This window comes from Gopherus evgoodei, chromosome 3 (assembly GCF_007399415.2).
Source record: "Gopherus evgoodei ecotype Sinaloan lineage chromosome 3, rGopEvg1_v1.p, whole genome shotgun sequence".
Taxonomy (NCBI): domain Eukaryota; kingdom Metazoa; phylum Chordata; order Testudines; family Testudinidae; genus Gopherus; species Gopherus evgoodei.
This window is the reverse complement of record NC_044324.1, coordinates 45,655,595-45,677,528: the sequence shown is the minus strand read 5'-3', so window position 1 is coordinate 45,677,528 and position 21,934 is coordinate 45,655,595. Positions and strand designations below refer to the sequence as shown.

Genomic DNA, 21,934 nt, shown 5'->3' with positions numbered 1-21,934 from the left:
TTACAGGATGAGATCTGGCCTAATGAATACTGGAGTGTCCAGATGGAAGGCATTTAAAAAAAAAACACTTGCAAAAAACCCTTTAAGCCTTAATGTGGACTGTACCTAGTACACTTTATTGATATCAAACTGTAGGGAGACAAAGCATCATAAACTGCACTAGATATGAGAGCCGGTTGGAAAATGTAATTTCAGTGGAAAGCAAATGAACCTCTACCCCATTTTCTATCCATCTACAGAAGTGGTCAAAAACCTCAACAAAAGAGATTTTCATGAAAAAGAGAAATAAAAATGTTCACAGTATAGTTCTCCATTTTCTGACCAATTCCTTTGGACCCCAAATAGGATGAAGCTGGGGTATGGACTGAGTCCTTTCCAACCAATCAGTGGTCTGGTGCAGTTGCCATGAGGAGTGCTATACAATATTACAGGTGTAGCAATTGCTGCTTCTGTGTGAACTCCTTCTGCAAGCAGAATGCCCTGGCCACTACTGTGTTCTCATCTACCAGTGCCATGATTTAGCTGTCTGAGAATTTAACAGATACAAAGGTGGTATAAAATCTTATAAGAAGGAAATGCAAAGGTGGCTATTTAGCCATGACTTTCAGTTTTTAAAACTGGTGGCTGCTGTGGTGGAAAATAACTACTTAACAGCACCACAGATACTGTTTTCTAAGCTTACAAATGTAAATTAAGAACATATGAAATGTGAGCAAAAATGTGAAAGAAAATAATTTTTCCAAAGACAATTTTTCTCCTATACTTCTTTTGATCAATCACGTGTAAAAAGTAGCTAAATTTAAGGCTTCATAAAACTGTTACCTGAGTTCTGAGTTTAATCATATCAGCTTCCATCTGGGAATTGGATTCATTTAGTTCCTTGATTTCTTCATCTAGCTGCTTAATTTCTTCATCATTTTCTATACCTATGCAATATCAAAATAAAGGCGATATTAAAATAATGAAGCTATAAATCTGTGTTCTGCAACTGAGTCATTTCATATTTGAAATTAAACTTATTCAAGTAAAAAAAGTTCAGAAACAATAAGTCTCATCAAACTTCCCATTTGAAGTTAAACCCATGTATTTCCCATCATGTCTCTTTTAAGAACTGTGGTAATTTTCCAATGAGAATGGTAGAAACAGCTTAGAGAGAGATAAAAACATAACACCACTTTTTAAATATACTAATTAGGTCTTTGCATTATTAAAAATGTACCTCTACTAATGAATTATGCTGCATTGTCACACTTGACCTTTTAAAAAAATACTGGCAATGTCTCTTGTCCTTTTAAGGAAAGAAAAAAAATCCTAACAAGGCAATGGTTTCAAGTCACAATTATCCCAAAATCACTTGCTTGTATAATCAGGGGAAATGTTTCACAACACAGAAAAACTGTAAAATGCCACTGTCAAGCTGGACCACCTGCAGCCTCTGCTACCTCCATAGTTCTTTACCTAATGGTCATTACCGAATGACATAGGATAACACGTTGAGAAGTGTTCAGGTGACTCAGGAGTCTAAGTCCCACTTTCAAAAGTTACTTAAGCATTTAGGAGCCAGATTTTTAAAGGTATTTAAAAGACACAGATAGGTACCTGCTGGGATTTTCAAAAGCACATAGATGCCTAATTCACAATAATTTCAGTTGGGAGTTAGGCACTTTAGAAAACCCAGTAGGTGCCTATATGTTTCATTATGAACCAGAGCGCCTAACTGCCTAAGTCCAACATTTAGGCACCATTGGCATTCCAAAACCTCTTCTCAGCTGCTGCCTAACATTGGAGGTACCTAAATTCCCTCGGAGACTATGTTTCCACCATAAAAGTTGCCAAGGCACCTAAATTTCAGCAACTTGACATGCACTCTGTTGCCTAAATCCTGACATACCTTACACACCTAACCCAGTGGGATTAACACTGCCTATCTTCCCTTTGAGGCTTGAACCAGTAGGCATGTTCAGTAAGGAAGTAAAGTCCATTTTTTCATGTCTAAATGCTGGTGACATCATAGCAGAATTTTTGGAAGTCTTCTTGATCCATCGCTAACTTCACGCACTCATCAACTGGTCTCTCAGTGATCTATTACATACCATCTATCCATCTCCTCGTTGATCATCCCCTTGTATGATGACCCACCACCACTCTCTCCATGATAACTTTCTCGAGGATATTTCCATCTCTGTGCCTGGTGTGACCAAAGTACATATGTTCACTTTTATTGATTTCTGAGAGCAGAGTCTGCTTCTCTCCAATAATATTTCTAACATAAGTGTTCATCTTTTCTGTCCAGGGATGGGGCCCCACTGGCAAGATAGGTGTTTCCTCGCTTAGTTAGAGGACCTACTTTTGGGTCTCTGGTGATTTGGGTTGAGCTAGGGCTCTGAGCAGTTTATTAGTTGTGAGGCAAGGTCAGGGTTTAGGCAGCTTTGCAAAGGCTGAATGGTGGAAACTCTGCACCGGGGGGACTTAGATGTGAATAGAGTTAGGCAGCAACTGGGTGGTGGCTTTGAAAATGTCAGTGGTGCCTATATGGAGTATTGAGGTGCCTAAAGAGGCAGATAGATGCTAAAGTACATTTAAGGAACTGGGCCTTTTGAAAATGGGACTTGGACTCTTAAGTAATTAGGTGCTTTTGAAAATGTTACCTCTACAGCCCATTCCGTACCTATTGAAATTAATAGCAAAACTCACTGATTTCACCAGGAGCAGGACTGGGAACCTCACTTATGGATATTGGTCTAGCTTCCTTCCTGTTCAGTAGCTCAGTAACAGTGCTCCAGTTATCTAGGGAGGCTGCCCACCAGCATCCCCATGCTCCTACCCCCTGTAGTGTTTACGGGTAGGGATATGTATGAGATAGGGAAAATTAAGAAACTGCCAGGCAAACTCCATTGACAAGCTCCATTACTGAGCCAGTCCTTGGATCTGACAAAGCTCACTCAGTTTGCTACAGGGGGAACTACTCTGTGACAAATCATGGGAAGTTTTCTGGCTTGACCACTCTGAGGCAAGGAAGTTTAAGTCGCCTTCAGCAAAGATGGCCACTGCTGTCCATAGTCAATGAAAGAGACCCTTATGAAAGATGTCCTTGCCGTCAGGGGACAGCAAGGGGCACTATGAAGAGAACCTGAACATAGGGGTATAGAGAAGGCAAGAGTGGGACACTGGCCTCTCTGTGTGATGAGAAATGTAGAGTACAGCTGAAGAATATGGGGTATGTGTGCAGGAGGGAGTCTTGTAGGGCAATGGAGTAGGAGAGGTAGGTGTGAACCTGAATGGGCAGGGAAAAAAGAAGTAGGAGGGAAAATGTGATGGATAGGAGACTTTGAGGGGAAAGCAGGACACACATGAAAGACAGAAGACAATGGAGGAGCTTGGAGGGAGAATGTAAGTGGGGTAGGGAGGATAGATAGGAGGCAGGATAGTGATTGTGGTAAGGGATGAGGACAGATTGGCAGCGCCTCCACCTAAAGAGTTTGGAGAGGGTACGTGGAGTCTTCCTCCAGGCAGCCAGTGGGAAGCCGCACATTTTTTGCTTGTGTGTTAAAGGTTGATTTTTGAACCTAATCATACACGAATTGCAGGTAGACAGCTCTTCCTAGAGGCTCAAAAAAACAGAAACACTAAAAAGAAAATAAGTGATTTTTTTAATCTCATGATTTTTAAACCAATCTCATGCCCTGGCACACACTTAATTACAATCTTTCTGATGGACGGGGTTTCTCTTGATATGTTTGATTAATAATATTTTGCCACCAATAGATTACACATATCTTTAATGTGTCTTGCAGACACCAATACAGTTGATTATTAATGTGATAACTCTATATTCATTACATTTGTAACAACAAATTAATTCTGGATTTTTTTTAAGACTACTCCCCACTTCTCCCAAGTTCTAAAAGAACTCTGATGAATCTCCATTTTTTTCCTCACTATAGCCCTCCCCTTCACACCTTTGAAGTGTCATAGCCTTTATTCTTCCAGCTAATGAGGAGTGCAGGGGATTCCTTTTGGAGCCAATCAAAGCTGCTTCTTAATTTCATAGTTCCAGTTTGGGATATTTTAACTGCTTTGTAAATGAAGAGGTCCCGTGTAGCGATTATTTATTATAGGCTCCTTTATACTGTGGTAGTGCTTTTCAGGCCAACCAAGTCAGGGCCCCATTGCACTAGAGCCTAGATCCTTAAAGATATTTAAGTACCTAACTCTCATTGAAATCAACAGGAGTTAGATGCCTAAATACCATTGAGGATCCGGGACTGGGAGCTGTATAAACATATAGTAAATGACAGTCCCCAACCTAATGAGATCACAGTCTAAATGACAAGACATATTAGATGTATGAGACAAACAATTGGACTGGGATTAAGGGAGACAGGGTAACAAAATCATAGGCGGTGTGCAATTCTTTCCCAGTCAGGAGCAATAAACACAAATTGTCACCTGACTAGCTGTTAAAAGAGGCAACATTCCATAAGCATTAAGGAAGTGGTAAATTTTGAGAAGGGATTTGAAGGTGGAAAAGGTGGCAGTGTTATGGATTTTGGATGGTAGTTTATCGCATGTGTAAGGGATGAGATTAATGGTCCAGGAAAAATAAGCACCTCTCATTAAATACAATTCTAAACTTAAAGAAGTGTTGCAACTATGTTGGTCCCAGGATATTAGAGAGACAAGGTGGGATATTAGAGATACTTCTGTTGATGAGAGATACAAGCTTTCAAACTCTCTCACCAACAAAAGTTGGTCCAATAAAAGATATTATCCACCTTGTCTCTCTAAAGTTTAAAAAGTACTTTCCCTTGGATTGTATATGAACTGCTGAAAGTGCTTTTCATACATGGCTGGGATGTTGGATGTAATGCAGCTTTATGATATTCCTTTGCCAATATTTGTCCTGAAGCACAACTGCAGGAAGATAGAAAGTATAGTTTTCCGTTGGTCAGCCAGGAATGTGGGCCTCCAGATTGGCCAGAGGATTTCCTGAAGATGATTAGCACAAGGCCTTCTGGATCTGACTTTCAGAAGTGCTGAGCACCTACAATTCCAGTTGAAGTCAGTGGGGGCTGGGTGTGCTCAGCACTTCTGAAAATCAGGTCCCCTCCTCTTCTGAGCAGTTGAGCAATGGGAGACCCACTGGTCCATCTTGGAGCATCAGACTTAAGTCAGAAAAAACATAGCATGTTATTATATTTGGAAATATTTACACAGTAACCTCTGTGTAAATCCAGAATCTCCTCAATAAAGTCAATAAAAGTGTAGATTTTCTCTGGTGTAAGTCAGGTCAGAATCTGATCTACTGTATTTCTGGCTCAGGCTTCAATAGCATGGACATCATCTGCATTGCTTTCTAAAACGATCTTGTTCATGATATACACTAAGAAAGACTTATAAAAAGGTCCACATACCAATGTGTCTTATCTTGCAAAGAGGTAATATTTAAATAAGAATTATTAAAATTTTACCATTACTGGCCCGTTGCTTTATTGTTAGCATCTGTTCTCCAGACAGCTTTGCTTTCTTCATGGCGGAAGTGGCTCTGGGGCATCCTGATAGACTGTGAATGATAAGAAAATAAAGAGCCTATTCAATTGACATGCATCCGACGAAGTGGGTATTCAACCACAAAAGCTCATTCTCCAAAACATCTGTTAGTCTATAAGGTGCCACAGGATTCTTTGCTGCTTTTATTCAATTGTAATAGATCAAGACAATAAATTTTGAACTAAAACTGTCATGACAATAACATCTGAGAAAAAGTTTATCTCCACTCTGCACCAAAATGATAAGGCACCTGGTTCTGAAAAAGAGGGAGGAGCTTCATAAATTATTTTTTGGTTTTATTTTTCTGCCCCCACCTATTTTTGAATGTGCAGATTATATATAAATCCAAGGAAATGCATTTTATGTACAAAATCTAACTAGGAAAAGAACAATGCAGCCTTTTAGTGATAAGTACCCATAAATAACCTACCTTCTAAAAAAGGTTACTGCTTAAATGCTCCATTTAAACAAAACATTATCTGCCCTACTCCTTTCAACTCAAAAACCCAAACACAGGAAATCTGAATTTCAAGGACTCAGGGAACTGGCTAGCTCTAATTGTGTCTTTAATAATGAGCTCTTATGAATGACTAGCCCTTTTAAAGTATGCTCGTTTTTATAGATATAACCTATTCCTATATTTGAATTGTTCTTTTTCTAAATTCCTTTTTAAAACATATGAATTACTTTGGATCAGATTTTTGTTTAGACTTTGGCAAAGTGCATTCCCAGCCCAAGATGAGACCTGCATGTAAAATGTGATTTAACACTGTATTTTAGGGTTCACGCCTCCACTATCTCGTTCTATGTACAGAATCCTAGATACTATTTTGGGAATAGGTGTTCTATATACTAATACATGAAAAACATACAAATAATTATTTTCTTGAAATGTGGAAAATTTTGATAAAGACAATTAAGTACAGCAATCCACTTAAAACTGAGAGAATTAGAAGTATGGGGGCAATTTTACTATATACAACTACAATCCCAACAGAATTTCAATTCAGCATCTCTGAAATGTAGCACAAACCATTTATCCAGTTAAGCTTATACAGTCTTTGATTAATACCCATAGTAATGCAGAGATATTGTATTATATTGGGGACCTCAGAAATCCATTCAACCTGTTAGACCCCCAAGTGGGGCCCCAGGGCCAGACAACGGGTGCTCCGGCCTCCATCCCCCAACGGATTTCTCCCCCACCCCTCAGAACTGCCACTGGTCACGTAGCTGCCCAGAAAGCAGAACTTGCAACAGGAAAAGCAGCCTTGTGGTCAGCCAGCCTGGAGGGACAAAGTTCCCCTGACAACAGTCGCTTCCTGGGTAGGGACGTTGGGGCCCACTGCCTCCCTTGTATGGGCATTTGCCACTCGCGACCCCCCAATTGGCTTATCACAAACTATGACGACAAATTTACTATATATTGCCGGTCCCCTCCCGGGGACGGGCGGAGAGACCCCGAATTCCTGTCGAAACCGTATCCAGGCCTGATCACCCTGAAGGCTCTCTCGGCTCACGCGTTTCCTGAAGCCTAACCGTTTGCCGGCCGTAATGAAACTTTTGTGGTTTGTATGTGTAAGTATAATTAGCTGTTAAGTATTCTGTACTGATAGATAAGAGGCAAAGACTGATTCCAGCCGCCCCGAGACTCCTGCTAGGGGAAACCCGGTGACCAGGAAATCTCGAAAGCAAGGGGGATCAGTTGAGCCTCACAATTTATTTAGGGAAGTTAGTTGCTGCACTTATGATTACTAATCGCACCAATATCACCTCTACTAACCCCTGGAATGATCTAAATAACTATTGGGACTTAGAAAAATACCAGGGCCAGCTTTTATTTGTAATTGCAGTATTTGTATTATTTGCTTTGGTAGTGTGTTGTAAGCCCCAGATGTAACTGATCGTGTTCTCCTTTATCATTATCTGTGATTCATTTAATAAACCCTTATTCTCTTAAACACTAAGAGTGATTGCTTGCGTGCTCTCCGTCGCTACCCGTGGGCACTTGACACCCCCCCCCAGGGCATCCAGTGATCGAACCTCCGCCCTACCCCAACGCTCATTACCCGGTAGATAACGGGCACCTGGTGGCCATATTGGTGGAGCAAGGGGCGAGAGTAATCAGTAATCAACATGGCGTCACGAACAGGATGCCTACGGGAGGGTCAGTGCCCGTGGTGTAGTGGGGACCGTGAACAATCTGAGCTTGAGCAATTTCAACACTTACAATTTCACCAAGTGGCCAGCAGACAGTCTGCGAGGCCCACCCTAGATTGGGTTTGTACTATAGAGTCAGGGTCAGGGTCGAAAAGCTATACTACCTCATTAACCCTGCCTGCCGTAGGATGCCTCCTCCACTGCCATCCCACCTTTAAGTGTCAGCCGGCCGATGGTTCCCTGCAACCCCAGTGCACGGGGGTTGCGGAAACTAGTCGGACTGAGACACCGTCAGGCATTTGGAAGGAGTGTAGCCGTATCCTAAAGAAATCCGGGGCCACCGTTTCTAAACTCATACCCCCGCCCCGGGTACAGCCAGGTGATCCTGCCCACGGGTTGCTAGCCCAGTTACTGCAGGAATTAGAGCAGACCAGGCGGACAAAGAAACTTAGACCAGACGAGTTTAAGTCGGAGGACGTGTCCACGGTCTTGTTCAGTGCACTTAACAAAGCGCTGGACCTCTGTGCGGTCCTTCATGGAAGCACTATGTTTGCTGCTAAACAAGCCGCTGCAAGCGGTACCGACAGTGCAGAAAGTGAGATAAGTGGCAAGGAGCAGGAGGACGGGAGTCAGGCTGGTAAAAGCCCACCCCCCTATGAAGCTCCCGCTTCGATCTACCCTGCTCTCCCCCCTGCTCTCCCCTCAGCCCCACCTGCGCCTGAGCAGGAGAGGCAGATGGAGGCAATGCCCGTTGCTATCACCAAAAGTAAGGTGGATTCTAATACAGGCCAGACGGTTACGACCACCGAATGGCGAACCCGCACTAAGGCAGAGTTGAAGGAATTCTTAGCAGATACAAAGCGAAAGGAGGGCGAGGCGCCCCTAGTGTGGCTGGGTCGTCTGGCCCTGGATCACGGGGCAGAGACGGTAGACAGGGACGAAGCCGCTGTTCTGGCTAAAACGTCCAGCTGGGCAGGCGGGTTCACGGGCCACCACCTCTTAAGAAATGGGGTCTGGCCGCTCACCACCCCGGCCGCGGCCGCCATGGCCATGAAAGGCACCCTTAAGGGATTGGTTGTGCCTCCCGGCAGCATAAATACACCCCACGAGATCATCTGGGCTATTGCCGGGGCATCTATCGTACTGTGGGATGCACAAGCGACCTCGTTGAACTTAACCCAGCAACAACAACAGGATCCTGTTCCATTCAATTATGTCGCGGACCCTACCCTGATCCCGGTCACTAGGGACGCAGTGGACTTAGTCATAGATAGCGCACCACCGATTGACACAGGGGGATCCCTATTATTACATGGTTGGGTCGGGGAGCCTCTAATTACCTTATATGAGGCCGTGTCCCGGCTCCGAATGCCACCGACCCCGAAGAATCCCATTTCAGCCCTTCCAGCTGAGAACCCTGTTAATAAGGGTCAGCCTAAACACCCTGAACGAACCAAGGCTGAAAGAGCACTTTTTGGGTTCCTATTACATAAGGGGATCCCCAAGGAGGCACTGCGGAAGATGTCTGATGCCCAACAGCAAGATTTGGGAAAGCAGTTGGGATGGAAGGATTGGGATGACTATTTGAGGACAAAAAACGAGTAGAGGCCGGGTGCGCCCCGGCCTCCACAGAGACTTGGGATGACCGACCATACCACACCCTGTTAGTAGCTGGTCCCAAACCCCCTTACACCCCTGTATCCTTTCTGTTGGACACCGGAGCTCAAATCTCCGTTATAAAACCCGATGTGCCCCACGTACCCACAAGTTCTACTATGTTTGTCCAGGGTCTTAACAGTATTGAAGAAAAGCCTGTAGTCAGCTTCACTTTAATTCATAAGGGGTACAAGCGAAAGGTAAAGGCTTTGTTGGGAGGAACAAATTTGTTGGGGGTTGGGGATATAAAACGATTGCGATTACAAAAACAGGTCTGTCAGGCCCTGCCCGTCGCCCTGTCACCCGATGACCCCCCCCCTTATAGCCCCGAGCTTGTTAATAACAGTTCATGGAAATTTTCCCCTATTCCCACGAAGCCTGAAGGCATCCCCCTCATTAAGCAGCTGCTCGACCAGTTGTTAAAGGAGGGACGGATAGTACAGGCGACCGCGTCCAACTATCTATCTCCCGGCTGGGGAATCCCCAAGCCCGGCAACCCCTCTGAATTTCGATTGGTAATTGATTATAGGCAGGCAAATAGCCGGGTCCGACACCTCCCGTTTGCAGGCCCAGCCACCATTCCAGAAATACGGCAGCAGCTAAGCGATGCCGGTGGGAGGTGGGCCTGCACCCTAGATTTGAAGGATATGTTCTATCAAATCCCTTTGGAGGACAAACCCCAAATCTTAAATTTCGCTTTCCTGGGCGCGCAGTACCAGTGGAAGGTGTGCCCTCAGGGGTTCTGTAATTCCCCAGCCTTGGCAACGGCCGCTCTCGCGAAAACCTTAAAAGGGGTAGAAGCCACTGGGGGCACCACCATTTTAGCCTATGTGGACGACATAATTGTAATTGGGCCCAACGAACACATAGTTCAGCACGTAACTAACGCCGTGGTAGCTGAACTAAAGGCCAATGGGTGGCGAATTAATGAGGCAAAAAGCCACCTTGTGCCCTCTCAAAGCTTTTCCTTCTTAGGCCAACATTATGACCCCTACGACTGTGGCCAACCCACCTCGGGGATTCTAGATCCTTGGGTAACAGACCCACCCGAGAATAAAAAGCAACTGCAGAGACTTTTAGGCCTAATTAATTATCACAGGCACTTCATCCCAGATAAACACCTTGTAGACCTGGAGGTGATCCAGGAACCCCTCTCGTCCAAACGGAGACGGGAAATATGGAGTCCTGAAGCTCAAAAAAGCCTGGAACGAATAGCCACTTGGTTTGCCTCTAACCCACGGCTGGCCCGATACAAAAGGGACTCACCTTTTACCATCACCCTTTTCTTTACACAACATCACTATGGGTACTCAGTATCACAGGACGGGCAACCGGTCTATAACTGGGCCCGACGGCTCAAGGGCCCTCAGTATCGATATGGGCCCATAGGACTCATGTTACTAGCCGCAGGTGAGGCACGCATTTGGGCCCCGCTATCTAGTAAGGGAACCCTGACTGGCCCTGAGGTACACCTCATTCCATGGCTCACGCGGTTGCCCCCTCCCAGTTTTCATGGAACCAGCCTAACGTGGCAACAGCTGTGTTATGTGGGGGAGATCACGTGGCGGGAATGGACGCTTAAATCGCTGCCAAACGATGTCCGATTCCCAATAGCCTCGGAGCCCCTGTGCATAGAAACAAAATATGACCCCTGGATTGTATCTGATGGGGGCACTTCCCCGACCCCCCGGGCAGGTGTCCTCTGTGCTAAATGCGACCACTTCCAGGTTGACCTCCTTCCCCCGGGTTCATCGGCCCAGCATAGCGAAGTTCATGGGGTTCTTCTCGCTGCCCAGCACGTTACCCAGGCCCATTCCGTTTCTGCTCAGGTCGTGCTAGGCATAGACTCACAATTTTGTCTCAGCATCCTCACGGGAGAGGCTAACCCCACAGCATTTACGCCCCTGTGGGAGACTATTTTTGACCTCGTACGTAAGTTCCCACGGCCCTGGTTTGTAACCCATTGCCCGTCACATCGTCCTGACTCTAACCCCCTCCACTCCGAATTGGATCACAGAATGAGGGAAGTTCAGGCACCACCCCAAGTGTGCCTGGGGCAGCAGCCCCAGCTTAACACCGACCCATTCCTCCAATGGCTTCATGAGGATTGGGGGCATTTGCCTAGCGGCCGCCTATACAATCAGTTAGCCCTAGGTGCTCAGGGAAAGCCTGAGGTGCGGCGGCAGGACTGCGAAAGAGTCGTGCAGGCCTGCCTTAAGTGTGCACAAATCAAGTCCCAAAACCGCCCGCGCTACGAGCGGTGGGCGTACGCTGCAGAGTACTTCCCTCCTGGCGCGGTGTGGCAAATAGATTTAATGGGACCCCTACCCGGAGCCCGTCGCCACCCTAAGGCTCTGGTAGTGGTAGATTTGGGCTCCCGTCAAACTCACTGCATTCCCCTGAATACCACCACGGCTGCGGCCGTGGCTGGGGCGCTGCAACAGGTAGCTGCAGCATGGGGTGTGCCCTCCGAGGTTCAAGCAGATGGAGGACCCCCGTTTACCAGCAAACGTTTCGAAGCATTAGTGCTGGGATGGGGGGCTTCCCTCCATATTCACTTGAAGTATCACCCCGAAAGTAACGGTGTTGTAGAGCGGAAAATCGGGGTTCTGAAAACCATGATACGTTCAGTTAATCCCAACGATGACTACAAGGGCTGGAGTGCGCTATTACCCCAGGTTCTTATCTCCCTCAATGCAAACTATTCTCGTTGGCCGGAGATCAGCCCCAGACCTAGAGGTCCCTGGACTCCTGTATATCACCCTGATCAACTAGTCTGGGTGGCTGAGCCACAGGCCTCAGGTCGCCGGGAACCCTACGCCGCACAAATTGTGAGTGCAGGTAAATATCCTAATACCTACACGGTTGTGGATGCCCAGGGCACCCACACCTTGGTCCACCATAACTGGATAAGCAAACGTTCTGAGTCAGGAGCGAACTAACGGGGGCCAATAAGGCCGCCTTCTGTTCTGTCTTACAGTTTGCCATAGCGGCAGGGAGCCAGAACGACGATCGGAGGGGCCCACCTCTGCTGAACCTGAGACGGTATCCTGTGGGCGAAAATGCCCATCACCTTCTGTTTGCAGCCTATTGGATCCAGGAAGCCCTGGGAGGAAACATCGACTTATCTTCGCTGACCTCTGATAACTGCCTTGCATGTTCTAACAAGCTGTCTGTAAATAGGCCTTTGTTTGATTTATTACCGTTAGTGTTTAACTTTAGTAGTATTAATGGTCCCCTTAATTGCTCTTCCCCCTCAGCTCAGTGGCTCCCTACCGCGCAGTGGATAGGTTGCACAAATGACCTTTTTAACCCCATTTCCCCTCTTGTTTTCCCTATTTTTAATAGAACTAGAGCACGCTGCAGGGACCCACTCCCCTTGTCACCGGCACAGAGACCCGTGGCGTCCCACTGTTGGGCATTTTATGGCAGGGAGGAACATAAAAACCGGTCAGACTCACCTCATTGGGTCGGCACGTATCCGAATTGTTCCCAAACCCTTGTCTATGGCAACGTGTCTTACAGTGACGTTGTTATGGATCGGGACACCCCCTCGCCAATAGTCAATACAACTGTCGTGGAAATAGATGTCTGGGCCCCACCCTTTAGCACCTTTTTTAACCCTCTTAAGCACACCTATTTTTATTCTAATTGGGTTTTAAACAGATTACGACCTGGTCATTTCTGGCTATGTGGCGAGGTTGCCTTTGCGGCACTCCCCCCCAACCCCAAGGGCATATGTACTATTGGCTCTCTCCTGATAAAAGGGGGCGGTGTTTATGTCAAGACCTGGCAGCCCAGTTCAGCCGGGAGGGTTCGACGTTCTTGGGGATGGTGGGAGAGGGCGAAAGGGGCGTTGTCCTCTATGGTTTCTTCAGTAGTCTCGTTCAACCCCGTGGGGTACATGTTATTGCGTGAGCAAGTATTATTTCAATCACTGGCTATTGAAACGCTAGCTAATACTACTGCAAAAGGCTTTACTTTAGTTAATCAGCGGCTAGGTGAATTAGCAGATTATACTTTTCAGAATCGCTTAATGATACAATTTTTGTTACAATCACGGGATTTTTGTGAAACCCTTGTATCTATGTATCCCCAGTTTAAAGATAAGTGCTGTATCTCTCTTTCTTCTATTTCTGGAAACTTAACTGAAGTAATTGATGATCTTAAGGCCTTAGGAACCGCTGTGCGTGAGTCCAGAGAGACCTTCCGCTTCTGGTCATGGCTGGAGTGGTTGGGCCTTGGAGCCTATAAGGCTTATTTTCAATCCCTTTTTGTGTCGCTTGTGGTGGGCCTCTGCCTCCTCTGCCTTGGGTGCGCTTTTGTGAAGGCCTGTGTTCGGCGGATGGTGGGAAGTGCCCTTATTGCCTCGGCCACTGAGAAACGTCCGCTCGTAGGGGCGGATGCTGACTCAGACACTGAGGTTTAGGTACGTGGGGCGTTGTCGGCCGGAGCATGGGGGCATGTTAGACCCCCAAGTGGGGCCCCAGGGCCAGACAACGGGTGCTCTGGCCTCCATCCCCCAACGGATTTCTCCCCCACCCCTCAGAACTGCCACTGGTCACGTAGCTGCCCAGAAAGCAGAACTTGCAACAGGAAAAGCAGCCTTGTGGTCAGCCAGCCTGGAGGGACAAAGTTCCCCTGACAACAGTCGCTTCCTGGGTAGGGACGTTGGGGCCCACTGCCTCCCTTGTATGGGCATTTGCCACTCGCGACCCCCCAATTGGCTTATCACAAACTATGACGACAAATTTACTATATATTGCCGGTCCCCTCCCGGGGACGGGCGGAGAGACCCCGAATTCCTGTCGAAACCGTATCCAGGCCTGATCACCCTGAAGGCTCTCTCGGCTCACGCGTTTCCTGAAGCCTAACCGTTTGCCGGCCGTAATGAAACTTTTGTGGTTTGTATGTGTAAGTATAATTAGCTGTTAAGTATTCTGTACTGATAGATAAGAGGCAAAGACTGATTCCAGCCGCCCCGAGACTCCTGCTAGGGGAAACCCGGTGACCAGGAAATCTCGAAAGCAAGGGGGATCAGTTGAGCCTCACAATTTATTTAGGGAAGTTAGTTGCTGCACTTATGATTACTAATCGCACCAATATCACCTCTACTAACCCCTGGAATGATCTAAATAACTATTGGGACTTAGAAAAATACCAGGGCCAGCTTTTATTTGTAATTGCAGTATTTGTATTATTTGCTTTGGTAGTGTGTTGTAAGCCCCAGATGTAACTGATCGTGTTCTCCTTTATCATTATCTGTGATTCATTTAATAAACCCTTATTCTCTTAAACACTAAGAGTGATTGCTTGCGTGCTCTCCGTCGCTACCCGTGGGCACTTGACACCCCCCCCCAGGGCATCCAGTGATCGAACCTCCGCCCTACCCCAACGCTCATTACCCGGTAGATAACGGGCACCTGGTGGCCATATTGGTGGAGCAAGGGGCGAGAGTAATCAGTAATCAACACAACCAAGATATAATATCCACTACTGATCAATTTTCAGTCAATCAGCAGTTCTCACCATTTGCAGATGTAATCAAAGAAGTATAGAAACTCAGATTTAATTGTTGGCCAAAAAAACCCAATAATTCACTAGTATTTAGACATCTGATTGTCTCAGACTTTAAAAAATTGTAGGTGAAATCCTGGCCCAACTCAAGTCAATAGCAGTTTTGCCACTGAATTTCACCATGTATTTTTTTAAAAGTGTCCCTAAGTGTGGTACATTTAAAAGTGTGCCTACATTCCTCAAATGTTGAACTTTCTCTCATATTATGCTCATCCTCTAATCACACCACGCAAAAGAATACATCATCACAATGCATTCTAATTGCTCTATTCTGGCAAAGGATGTTGGGCCAGATTGCCCTCACACTCAGCAATTAACTGTGGCACAAAACTGTTCCCATTCTTAAAAATCTTAATATGGCACTGTGTAGTAGAATTGGCAGGAGGAAAAATACGTCTACTGTCATGATAAGTTGGAGTATTATGTTCCCATTTCTATCAGTCTTTAAAAGCAGAGGACATTCTGAAATGTTTCCAAAAATCAATTCTACATTATTTCAGCACAAACATATTCAAAATTTAATAAAACATTTGAACTCTAGATTCCACATGCTACATATATGCTTCTGCATACTGTGAAATTTGCACTTTGTTCCCAAGGCTAGAGTGGATTTTTTCTACTGTTTTTTAATTGTTCACATGTCAAGCTTAAATGCAGAGTCAGAACCAGTACAGCAGTTAATTTTTCTCCTAAATAACCTAGGGATGTGCAATATGGAGCCAATTTCCACGGGATATGGTAGCTTCTCCATCACTAAATAAAGACTCGATTTCTTACTACAAGATATACTCCAATTCAACCACAAGTTATCAAGCTTGATCCAACAATCACTAGGTGAAGTTGTATGGCATGTGTCCTGCAGAAGGTCAAACTAGACGATTGTATTTGTTCCTTTTGATCTTAAAACCTATGACTTTCCAACACTGACGTTCACTCATTAAAATATACTACTCTGAGTGGTCTGAATTATCACATCTACAAGGTTTTGAATTATTATTATTAAGCAGAACTGATAAAAACAGGGACAAATTTTTCACAAAAAATTACAATTTTTAACTGCATTTTCCATCAATATATTCAAAATTGATTTTTGCCAGTTCTATGAATGAAATAATATATAATAATAAACTATGGCTACTATTATCAGTGTGATCTAGTGGATAGGGCTCTAGGCTGGGAGGCAGGAAACCTAGGTTCTGTTCCCAACTCTGCCACTGACCTGCTGCATGACCTTAGACAAATCACTTTACTTCCCTTGCTCTCTCCTTGATTTGTTTTGTTTATTTAGAAGTAAACTTTTGAGGACAGGAACTCTCTTTTGTTATGTGTGTCACAGTTCCGGGTTGTCTCCTTTGTGGTCTCCTCCAGGGCACCCCTCTAGATCTCAGGACTCCAGCAATCACTGCTCTCCCTCACCCTCTAAATAGGGGATTTAGGCTTGCAGTCTCTACTACAATTCACTGTCATCATAACAGGTCTGACTTTAGTCCAGAACCTGCAGTCTGTTTGTTCCCAGGGACAATGACAGAGTGACCAGTCAGCCTTCATGGAGCCCAGTACGTTTGCTTTAGGATAAAAGAATTATAAAGGACACAAATAATAAAAAAAGATGCAATCTACAGGCATGCTAGGTGTCACCCATATTCCACATGGGAAGCCTGGTAGGTTCCAGTCTTTCAAACTCTTCCAGCAGGATTTTGCCCTCTTGGTTACAATCAAAATTAAGGCCCTGAATCAGTTTATGCTGACTCTTTATGGAAAGCCCTTTCTTTGTCTCCTGGGCCCCTTGAACCCAGTCTGAATGAGTTTATGCAGTTCCTCCCAGGGCTTGGAACTTCTCCGGAGTTGTTTACCTGTTCCAGGATTTTCAGTAATCAGTTCCTGAAGTGAATTTGGTAACCTTCCCCCATGCACATGGGCACTGGGTTTGTATAGTTTTTGAGGGTGCCCAGAATGGATCCAAGCAGAGCCATCCCATCCATAGGACAGACTGTGGCAACCGCTCTGTGCTCTGTGCTTTGGGGGGTCCCGCACTTTAGGGGAACATGGGTCCAGGCCTGCCTGGGTGAGTTAGCTGGGGACCTGGCACTGGCAGCAGCAAGCGACCTGGCCCCAGCCCGCTCTGCTCAGCCCTGCCTGTCCTACTGGCTCCAGGCGTTGCTCAGGGGGAGAGGGCAGAAGCCGGAAAGAAGCGGGGCATGGGCTTTGAGAGAAGGGGTGGAATGGGGGCAGGAAGGGAGTGGAGCAGGGGTGGGAAGAGGCGGGACAGGGGCTTGTGGGGAGGGGTGGAGTGGGGGTAGGGCAGGGGCAGAGCAGGCGTGGGAAGAGGCAGGGCAGGGTGGAGCAGAACAAATCAGGGTGGGCTGGGGCCGGGTTGCTCACTGCTGCCAGTGCTAGGTCTCCAACTACCCCCCAGGCTGCCCTGGACTCCACATCCCCCTGAAGCGCAGGGGCCCACAAATCATGGGGCCCAGGCAGTTGCCCGGTCCATCCCATGGACAGGACGGCTCTGAAAATATAAGCCCAAACATTGGTGGAGCTTGGCCCATGTTCCTGAATATTGGTGGACCACCATATAACTCGCTGCCTATGCCCATACAGCTAGAATACAATCCCTGGCCCATAAATAACATTTATAAAATTGATAGAATAATCTGAAAGATATTGCTTGTGTCTGTTATATCTGGCACAATGTGTTTGTACAGCGTCTAGCACAGTGGGGCCTGACCTTGTGGAAGAACTGAGTTTTGGGGAAGAACTGAAATAACAACAGTTTAATGCCTCTGTGGATCAAAACCATGACACGATTAAAGAGTGGCATAGAGAAATGTGCACAGAGAAGTTTGTGAGAGATACATCACTGGCACAACCAAGGGAATGGAGGATGACAGGATAAAACTTTAGGGTTCTGTACCATTTTAATTATCTTGAACCACTCTCTCTCTTTTAGCCCTCAGTTTAAGCTTTTACTCCACGTCTATGGCAGGCTGAAGAGTCCAATTTCAGCAAAGGTGAGGAATCTGATCCCTAGCAATCATACCATGATGGCGTTTATTTTGTGAAGCCAGTAGAGAAGAGCCCACAGAAATCCAAATGTGGAAGTGGCCAGCCTGTTCCTCCTGCATTAAGGGATAATCTCCTACCTAGAGCACAGGCTCTTCCGGGCTGTCACTGCAGTGATGTTTGTGTTGCCATGCAAAAATCATCCTCTTGTGACAGAAATATTATCTCACCGTGTTGTGGTGTGCCATCAAGATGTTACCAACAGTGAATTAATTAAAAGTTCTGGGTAACAGAGCATATTGCTCCTTTAAGACAGAGACCAGGTCTAGCACTATCTTGACCCTGGTTTTCGCCAGGGTTGGGACATTCTGGGAGTTGTAGTCTGGGAATTGCGGACTACCACAGCAAGGCATGCTGGGAAAGGGAGCTAATGTATATAAGCAGCTCTGATTCCTCATCACATGAAAAGACTAGGAAGAAGTAGGAGCTCCTATAAAGAACATGGCTGGACTTAAGATAGAGGGCAGGGAAGTTTGCAGGATATTGACACAGACCTGCTGTGGAGAAACTGCGACCTCAGAAATTAGTCCGAGGGAAGAATTTTGTTTTCTTTGGGCTTTTGTTGTGTATTTGACTGGTGAGCCTGTGCCCTGAGAAGTAGTTTAGCTTGCCAAGGGAGCAATTCATGGACAGATCCCAAGAGAACAGAATGTAAGGGACTTTTTAGTTGGTCACACATTATCCCAGGAAGTGGTGAAGGAAGTGGCTTTGGAGAAACAAATGCAGATAGTCTGAGGCTCAGCAGTAACAACTGATTCCAGTCCTGGAGCCTGAGGCTACAGCTCCCTGGTGGGAGGGAACCTGTACCATGGTGACTTGTATACTGGCTCATAGAGTTGTAGACTCTAAGGTCAAAAGGGATTATCATGATCATCTAGTCTGACCTCCTGTACATTGCAGGCCACAATACCTCACCCATCCATTCCTGGAATAGGCCCCTAACTTCTGGCTGAGTTACTGAAGTCCTCAAATCAGGGTTTAAAGATTTCACGGTACAGAGAATCCACCATTTACACTAGTTTAAACATACAAGTGACCTGTGCCTCATGCTGCAGAGGAATGCGAAACCCCCACAATCTAAATATGGCGATCAGTTAAACCCTGAGTATGTGAGCAAGACCCATCGGCCAGACACCTGGAAAAGAATCCTCTGTAAAAACTCAGAGCTCTCCCCATCTAGTGTCCCATAACCGGATGTTGGAGATATTTGCTGCTGGAAGTCACAGATTGGCTACATGGCATTATTGGCAGTCTCATCATACCACCCCCTCCATAAACTTATCAAGCTCAGTCTAGAAGCCAGTCAGATTTTCTTCCCCCCATTGCTCCACTAGGAAGGCTGTTCCAGAACTTCACTTCTCTGATGGTTGAAAACCTTCGCTTAATTTCAAGCCTAAAGTTGTTGATGGCCAATTTATATCCATTTGTTCTTGGGTCCACCATGGCACTCAACTTAAATAACTCCTCTCCCTCCCTGGTATGTATCCCTCTGATGAATTTATATAGAGCAATTCTATCTCCCCTCAGACGTCTTTTATTCGGCTCAAAAAGCCAAGCTCTTTGCATCTCCTCTCATAAGGTACATTTCCATTCCTCAGATCATCCTAGCAGCCCTCCTCTGCACCTGTTCCAGTTTGAATCCATCTTTCTTAAACATGGGAGACAAGAATCGCACACACTATTGCAGATGAGGTTTCACCAGTGCCTTTTATAATGATACTAACACTTCCCAGTCTCTACCAGAAATACCTAGCCTGATGCATCCTAGGATTGCATTAGCCTTTTTCACGGCTATATCACATTGGCAGCTCATAGTCATCCTGTGATCAACCAATAAACCAAGGTTTATCTCCTCCTCTGACACTTCCAACTGATATGGCCCCAGTTTATAGGAAAATTCTTGTTGTTAGTCCCTGGGATTGCTAGGGTTCAGAGTTCATGTGGCATTATAATGAATGGGGTAGTTCACACTTTTCTTTGCCCTACTATTTCCCTTTATCTCTCTGAGGAGCCAGAAAAATGAGACAACACTGTATTCACTCAAAATCTGATTACCTCTGTCCCCATAGGGTCTAGACACTTAATTTAAAAAAAAAAAAAGCCTAAATTCTGCAGGAAATAATGGGGCCAACAGAAAAGTCCCGATCCCTGGCCCAGCTCTGATTTTAACTGCCCTATGCGTGTATCTTGTTGAAATGTTTACAATCATATAATGAACTGAGTTGGGAATCTTGGATGCAGGCAGACCCCACTCTTTGATGGTAAACACTCCACTTACTTCTGCCTGCACTACAGATGTGATTCACCTCCCCAAATGGGGATTACTAGCTGCTGCTCTAAGTTGGAAACAATCAGGGGAAGGCAGGTCACTCTGGAAGGTTAGCCCAGGTACAGGGAAGAATTAGCATAATGCCAGTAGTGTGCTAAAGTGCAGAGGGTGGGCCAAGGGCAGAAATAAAATTATCAGGAAGAATGAAGCTGAGAAACTACTATGGAAATGGAAGGAGTTATTGGTTGCCAGAAGAAGAAAGAAAGGGAGAAAGCGAGGAGGAGGATGGAGTGAGGCAGGACTTCTGCCAGATTAAGGAGAGAGTATAGGAATTTACTTGCCTCCACTCTTTCAGGAGACAGAACAAAACATGAATAAAATTTGCTTCAGTGCTCAAACAATTTAAGCAGAATTTACCCTCAATGCCTCATAAATCACCGACTTTTCTAAAAACAACCCCAACCAATAGAAATATTTTACCAGATTATTTAGTGGTTTCAACAGAATAATACATATCAGCTCACATCAGATATATGGCCTTTATAATTCACTTCTCAATGATAGGTCTTCCACTACAAGTGGGATTAGTGTGTAATCCTGTTTTAGCTCATTTTAATGCTCTAGAGCCTTGTTAACCTTATGTTGGCTCTTACATAGACATACATAACTCAGGTTTGTTCATTGTAGTACAGAACATCACAGTTTCTGTACAGTGCAAAGCAATCAAGGTTACCTTGGTTGCAGTTGCCATTATTCTTACCTACATAAGAACCATCATGGGCAGGCGGTGCATTTGAGCATGTGGTGCAAGCAACTGACAGCCCTCAGGGATAGTGGATGCAAGAGTGGTGCACTGGAGGAACAAAGGGAAACAGAGAGGTACGTAAATGTTCAGGGACACAGTAGAGATGTCCTATCTCCTGTCTGACTGTCCCTGGGCTGTTAAAGAAGATGAAAGTCTCAAGACAGGAAAGCATCAATCTGGAGCAGAGGGAAACGATCCCATAGTCAGGACCCACCTTCCAGATGATGGCATGGTATCCACTTGCACTGACGATACCCTTCCAGGGGCAATTATTAAGAAGAGACAGGTAATAATAGTAGGGGATTGATTATTAGAAATATAGATAGTTGGGTTTGTGATAACTGGGAGAGCTTCATAGTGAATTGCCTTCCGAGTAGGAAAGCAGCAGATCTCTTGAGACATGTAAATAGCCTTCTATGTAGTGCTGAGGAGAAGCCAGTGGTGCTGAGGAGAAGTCAGTGGTGCTGGTACCAGTGACATAGGGAAAGGGAGGAGAGAGGTCCTGGAGGCCAAATGTAGGTTGCTACGTAAGAGACTGAAGTCCAGGACCTCTATGGTAGCATTCCTACAACTACCATAATGTGGGTATATAATTGGTTGAAAAACCATTCCCAGAGAGTAATCAGTGGTTCACAGTCAAGCTGGAAGGGCATATCAAATGGGTATTTCAGGGATCAGTTCTGGGTCTGGTTCTGTTCAATATCTTCATCAATGCTTTAGATAATGGCATAAAGGGTACACTTACAAAATTTGCAGACAATATCAAGATGAGAGGAATTGCAAGTGCTTTGGAGGACAGGATTAAAATTCAAAATGATTTGGACAAACTGGAGAAATGGTCTAAAATAAATAGG

At 45.5% G+C, this 21,934-nt stretch overlaps 1 protein-coding gene across 18 annotated transcripts in view; it reads right to left on the bottom strand.

Annotated features, from left to right (window-relative positions):
* The window catches only part of MYT1L (myelin transcription factor 1 like), a 383,510-nt gene that overhangs the window by 5,201 nt on the left and 356,375 nt on the right, over positions 1-21,934 (bottom strand). For all 18 annotated transcript variants that reach the window (XM_030555505.1, XM_030555502.1, XM_030555511.1 and 15 more), the window contains 2 exons: positions 5,472-5,563; positions 823-926 (listed from right to left, as the gene is read on the bottom strand). In XM_030555505.1, the coding sequence (XP_030411365.1) occupies positions 823-926; positions 5,472-5,563 (196 nt within the window). The remainder of the gene's footprint in view (positions 1-822; positions 927-5,471; positions 5,564-21,934) is intronic.